Here is a 6,790-nt window from a genome sequence, read left to right as displayed (position 1 = left end):
TGTCATGGTTGATTTGGCTATTATTTTTAGATAATTATAATCCTATTTTTCCCTATTTGTAAATAGGTTGTTTTGTCGTATGTGTGTACGGGTGAAAGGAATCTAACGGGAAAACAGTAGCCTCGGTCCCCAAAAGAGTCAATGCGATGCTTCTCCATGCTCCATCGGAGCCAGTTCCCCGTTGGCCGTTGCAAGTACCCAAGTCCGCAGAGTAGGGCTTCGTTCGGCTGAGTATGAAATTTTGCTGGTTGGGTTTTTTTTTTCCAGTCAGAATAGTATTTTCTCTTTCATAACATTTTAGCTAAAACAGTGTTTTCAGTCAGTTTCAGCTAAATTTCAGACCAGCGAACGAGATCTTGACTATCTTCAACAATAACACCTAAAATAAAAGACTCATTCAATATTTGAATAGCACTAAAGTCAAAGGCTTCAATATCCATTCGACATCCTCTTCAACAACAGGACAAAAAGAGAATTCTTTCTATAAATGGATTTTCAGAAGAGATAATACTCATATTTAAGTTGTGTCTCTCAAATAATCTAAAATAGATCTTCTGTATGGATATTTTATTGGAGACTGATTTTAAATCTCCTACCGCTTATTTTGGGTTTGGGTGCGAGTATAGAGACACCGGAGTAGCAATGGCCACCCTCTCTTCCGCTCTCCTCTTCGCCGCGCTCCTCGCGGCCGCCCAGTACGTGCTCCGCTTGCTCCACTCCTTCCTGTGGGTCCCACTCCGCCTGGAACGCCGCTTGCGGCGGCAGGGAATCCGGTGGCCACCGCGCAGCCAGATCTCCGGTAACGCAGCCGACTACCGCGACTTGCTAGCCGCCGCCAGGTCCGCGCCGCTCCCCTCCTTCCGCCACGATGGCGTCGTCGCCCGCGCCACGCCGCAGTACGCGGTCTGGCCGGCGCGGCACGGGCGGCCGTTCGTGTACTGGTTCGGGCCCCGGCCGCGGCTGGTGATCTCCGATCCGGAGCTCGTGAAGGCCGCCATGACCGACTCCACGGGGGCCTTTGATAAGGCGGCGCCGGCGGCAACAACCCGCTCGCCAGGCAGCTCATTGGCGAGGGGCTCACTGGGCTCTTTGGGCAGACGTGGGCGCGCCACCGCCGCGTGATTTCGCCGGCGTTTAACATGGAGAGGGTGAAGGTGAGGAGGTGTTCCTTGAGACTTGGAACATGAAAATTTGAGACCCTGATAAATCAAACCTGGTAGCAATTCTTTTTTTCTATCTCAACAACTAGGGGGTGTATGTCTTGCTAAAATCTTGTGCTAATATGAGCTTAAGTTATTACTTTTGTGATTGTTTCGTAAGAGTATGTGCCAGTGTTCTTTAAACTCATTTATAGAACTACTAGGTTTAGACTTTCAATCAATTTTGCTGAAACATTAGTCCTTAGTAAATGTGATGTTGATGCCCCTTTGATGTGATAAGTGTGGACTTTAGCTTTTACTTAATGAATATACTTGTATTGAACAAGAACCTTATGTGGAACTTAGCATGGCAAGGTAATGTTCATCTGTGGTCAGTGTTTCTTCTTTCTGATTTGCATGGTTATCTGATGGGTGCAGCTAATCAAGTATCATTTACCACTGAACTCAATATTTGTCCCTTGTAGGCTTGGATACCAGAAATAGCAGCTGCGGCTACATGTGTTCTGGATAAATGGGAGGCCGAAGGTGGAAGCCGGAGTTTGAGATCGATGTCCATAAAGCATTCCACACTTTGAGTGCAGATGTCATTTCCTGTGTGGCATTTGGAAGTAGCTACGAGGAGGGAAAACGAATTTTTTAATTGCAAGAGGAACAAATGATGCTTGCTCTTCTTGCAATGAGGACTGTTTACATTCCTGGCTTCAGGTGAGATTGTCTCTTTTCACTGCATTCTTAGGATCCACGCTGTTTAGTGGCAGTGTATAGATACATCATTATATGACCTGTTTCACCATAGGTTCGTACCAACAAAGAAGAACTGAAAAAGGCAGTGGTTAAACCAGGAAATCCAATGCTCCTTGCGCAAATTGATTGAAATCAATGGAACAAAATGCGAGGATTCAAAAAAATTGCTTCAGCAAAGCTGGGAGCGAATACAAAATGGGAATTGAAGAGATAATTCATGAGTGCAAGACATTTTACTTTGCTGGGAAGGAAACAACAGCGAACTTGTTGACATGGGCAACACTTCTTCTTGCATTGCATCAAGAGTGGCAAGTCAAGGCCCGTGATGAAGTTCTTAAAGTGTGCGGAAAGTATGAGCACCCTAATGCAGAAAACCTGAGTGATCTCAAAATTGTGAGTCTATCTATTTGAATAGTTCGTACATTTTTAGTGCTTGTGAGATGATTTTATGCTATATTTATGTAGAATATTTCTGTTTGAATGTAATTAGTAAAGCTTTTGCTGTGTTGCCATGATCAGGTAACTATGGTGTTAAAAGAAACCCTCAGGCTGTATCCTCCAGCTACATTCATCAATAGGACTGCCACTAGGGATATCAGGCTGGGTAAACTAGACATCCCGTGTAACACCCTAGGTGTTTGGCTTCCACAAAAGTGCATTCCATTTCATAAACATATGCATCATCTATCTCATCATGCCATTGTCACTAAAACATACATATGCAACATTCGCAATTCTGTTTGTTTCATACTTGATTTGCTTGTGAATGGTAGTAGTGCAACATGTGAATGCAACATGAGTTTCTCATACCTTGAAACAGGGCAACAGGGTAGGAATGTGACAAGTTAAAATTGCAACAAAGGCATGAAACATGTGAAACATGGAATTGCAACATTTGAGTGAATTGATTGTTTTGTTGATTTATCACATGTGATCATTAGAAATTGGTATAGCACTTGTGTAAAGTGGTTGATTATGGTCTAATACACATTAACTACACTTAGGGTAATTGATGGGACATTGCTCATGTGGATCAAAATGACAAAAATGCCCTCAAGTGGAGGTTTGACTTAGAATGACCTTTAAAGTGCCACTGTTTGACTGATTCAAAAGACCAACCTAGAGACCTTGCATGGTTGTGCACCCTTTACCAAAGTTGTAGCCAATTTATCAAGGAACAAAAGTTGTTTTATGACCAACTCATGAAAATGTGTGGAACAGCCTCAAACATGGCCCACAAGTCAGATTTAGGGTGAAATTCTACACTTAGAATTTTTCTAAGTCCTTAAAACGATTTTCAGTTTCGTGTGTCATTGTTGGGAGCCTTGTATCTCCCTAACCAGGCCGAACAAACTCGAGCTCCAATTGATGAAGTTGTTGTACTCACTTAGATCTTCAATTTTGTTAACTATACCATGAACCAGATCGCCACCGTTTGGGAGTTACGGATCGTCGAATTCACGTTGTCAGTCGTCGTCGTAGAACACTGAATCAACGTTTCAGAAAACCGACAGAGCCCGCCGTGGCCGATCGGCTCAGGAGCTGAACACCGCGTGGCGCGCATGCTCTGCCAACGTCTCCACATCGCGCGTCCGAGCTCCAGATGAAAGCCAGCGCCTCGCCACTCGCTCTTCATCTCGCCAGTTCACAGACTTGCCATTTCCTTCCTCCGTGAGCATGGCGACCGGGACGCCGTGGCAGCCGCCGAGCCAAAATCCACCTCAACCGAGCGCCTTGGTCCGATTCATCCAAGCCACAGCACCACCGTGAGCTCCTCCACGTCCGCAACCACACCGTCATCGCGTTTTCGCCTCAGGTAGAGCTCACCGTGAGCGCGGCTCCACCGGGTCGCCATGACCGCCACCGGCAGAGCTCGCACGCGGTTGTGCCGCTCAAGCCCCTTGCTGTCTCATCTTCTCCTTGCTCTGAGTCCTGGGTGTGATGCTGATGATTGTAGGGTCACCCACTAGGGCCATGACGCCGTCGCCTCGTCGGAGCCGGCCAACCCGTGGCCGTGCGCCGCCATGGCCGTCGCCATTGCCTTTATCCGCGGCAATAGCTTCAATAGATGGTTCCACTAGATGCGCATGGGTGAGGCGAACACCGTAGCACCGATGACCTCGCGCGGAGCTGTCACCGGCGACGAGCTACGCCGCCGTCCTTTCTTCCTCCCCTGCCTGTCTCTCTGTCTTGCGGGACCCCTTTGTTAGTCGCTGAAGCGGAGGCGGGAGTGAGTCCTGGGCCGCGTTGTGGCTGGGTTGCGCTTGCGCGTACGTCGCGGGCCGCCGTGTGCTTTTGGGCCGGCCCAGCAGTAGGGTTAGGTTTTCATTTTTGTTTGTTTATTCTTTTTCACAGATTTGTGTATATTTTCAAAAATATGTATCTCCTAGTTGGTAGATTCAAATGATGTGGTTCCAATTTTATTGAGTTCATGATAATGTCTAGTTTATATTAAAAATATAATTTATGCCATGTTCTGTTATGAAAAATGGAGTTGCTAATTGTCTCTTTTAATCATGAAGGAAATAGGGGTAATTATATCTTTTTCTATGTAGCTCCAAATGGCATAAAATTTTTATGGTGTATTGCTCATATCATGAATAGCTTGTAGTTAAATTTTCATATATTTTGAACACTGTATGTAGGAGATAGAAAATTCTCTTGTTTGCATGGATGGATCTTGTGTGAATTTTTATAATTTTTCTATAGATCCAGTAAAGGTAAAATTTTGTGAGTGCTATTATTATGCTAGGAAAAATGTGAAATCTGTTGCTTGACACTTTTCATTAGGATTTCCTAATTATGCTAGAAATAGACATGTCACCTGTTATTTTGGATACAATAAGTTCTGCTTGCCCAATGGCTTTGAAATTTTTATGGTAGTCTATGTGAAGCATGAGATAGCTACTGTAATTTTTGTAGATTTTTCTGAACAGTTTTACTATATATTGCTTTAATCACCTAATTAACTAAATAAATTAGAAAAGAACATTAAATAATTTATGTAGAGGTTGGCACTATACTTTCTGATATTCCTCTGGTATGTGCAACAAGTTGGTAAACTTGGTTTGGTTCAATTATGCTTTTGCATCATCACTAAATAATTAATTTAGTAAACCTGTCATTTCTGGATAGATTTTAGGTTTACTTGAATTCGATTTGGTTAACGTAAGAATCATGCTTTGATGTTTACAAATGATTTGTAGAGAATTTCATAAGCTTTCCAGAATGTCCTCTTGCAAGTCATTTAAATTTACAGAACTCTGGTTATGATTGAATTAAGGAACTACTCGTTGCATGTAAAACCTTAACTTTGATTTAAGTATGCATTTACTATTTCCTAAGCTTGTGGTAATGTTTCTAGGTGTTAGGCCTTTAACTGAAGATGAGCACCTTTATCTTAGGTTATGCAAGTTAGGTAAGTAGATCTCGTTCTTCAAGTTAAGTTAGATACATGTTTTAAAGTGATTTGACTAGAGCTATTCTTAATCGGTAAACGAGTATCCAGTGATGTTTCGTTGAACACTTATTGTGATCCATTCATCATGAGCATCATGTCATTCCTTATGCATCCATGATATTTATCTTGTGCATCGGCATGCAATAGGTGTACCGAAAGGTGTGACACTGCTGGAATTCGAGGAACCGAACGGGGAGCAGCAGCAGCCAACACCGGAGGTTCAGGAGGTGCAGCCCTCGGGGGAAGTGCCAGACGAGGTCGCCGTTGAGTGCCCGGATCACCGTTCGTGCAACTTTGTGAATGGCAAGCCCCGGAGCATATTAAGCCTCCTAATTTCTGAAATGCAGTTAAAGTATTATTGTTACATATATATATTGTTGCATTAAGTTTAGGTGTTGGATGCAAACATTTGCTGCATTGGTTATCCAATCCTTGTCCAGATATTGATACCCTGAATCCTATGTAGCTCAGGTTCGTGTAGTGCTTAGCCCTGCTTAAACACGGTAGAAGTCAGGTGATTTCCTGTCACCTGCGAGATATAGGAATCTACATATGGCACGGTTGGCTATATTTGCTATCGTGGAAAAGAACCTGTCTTAATTTGAAATGAAGACCGGGCGGAGGCTTGCCGGTTTGCAGTGACTCTGTCTGTGTCGCTTAAGGACTGAATCTTGGAGCCTTTTCTGTTCATGTTGAACGCATGCCTCTCTCTTAGTTGGCCGGGTCTAGAGACCGACCACGAAGCCGAGTAGCTCACATCAGGCCGGGAGTCGATAAGTATAAAGTACGCCTCGGAAGGGAGCCGTAGGCGTGAGCCCAAGGGCAGGTGATTCAAAGTCCTGATCGTCCTGGCAGAAGGGTAATCACTGAGAGCGCTGGTGCTGATCGAACCCGCGAATTTGGTTCCTGAGTTGTACCAAAGGTGACCCACGGCTACTCTTGCTAAGTATGCCAGGGTGAGAGTTAGGAATACCCCCTCAGCTGAGTTGTAATTCGATTCGAGTCGCCGTCTCTCCCGGTTAGTGAGAACTTGACGGGCTTATCTCCAATGTAGATACACTAAATAACATAATGGTTCGGAAATGATGATATGATGATGACAGCCTTATTATACCTGCTATGGTTAATATTGTTTGCTCCTAATAAGTGAGTGCTCTAGTACAGGTGCAAATCTAGTGGACAGATAAATGATAATAAACTTGATGCGAAGTTTAAATTGGTTACTGAAAGCATCTAGGCCCCTAGTTGGATTTCGGTGATTAATGTCAATACAAGATTACTATGACTAACGTGTGTTTTGCAGAGGCAATTAAGTTAGGTCATGGTAATGGAGATCGATTGGGCAATCGAGGTTGTCATGCCCCTACGATGGAAATCATTTCGGTTTTCAAAGGATGGACGACAAGGTTAAGGATAACTAGTTCTA

At 43.9% G+C, this 6,790-nt stretch overlaps 1 protein-coding gene across 1 annotated transcript; it reads left to right on the top strand.

Moving 5' to 3' along the window:
* Window positions 1–642: 642 nt before the first annotated feature.
* On the top strand, window positions 643–6,394 carry LOC136513965 (cytochrome P450 734A6-like). Its single transcript, XM_066507944.1, has 5 exons — window positions 643–1,154; window positions 1,625–1,865; window positions 1,957–2,297; window positions 2,424–2,508; window positions 5,512–6,394. The coding sequence occupies exon 1, from the start codon at window positions 643–645 to the stop codon at window positions 1,120–1,122; it is 480 nt and encodes a 159-aa protein (XP_066364041.1). The 3' UTR covers window positions 1,123–1,154; window positions 1,625–1,865; window positions 1,957–2,297; window positions 2,424–2,508; window positions 5,512–6,394.
* The last annotated feature ends 396 nt before the right edge of the window (window positions 6,395–6,790 follow it).

This window comes from Miscanthus floridulus, chromosome 16 (assembly GCF_019320115.1).
Source record: "Miscanthus floridulus cultivar M001 chromosome 16, ASM1932011v1, whole genome shotgun sequence".
Classification (NCBI taxonomy): Eukaryota; Viridiplantae; Streptophyta; class Magnoliopsida; order Poales; family Poaceae; genus Miscanthus; species Miscanthus floridulus.
Note: the sequence above shows the minus strand (reverse complement) of the source record. Positions and strands in the feature narration are given on the sequence as shown.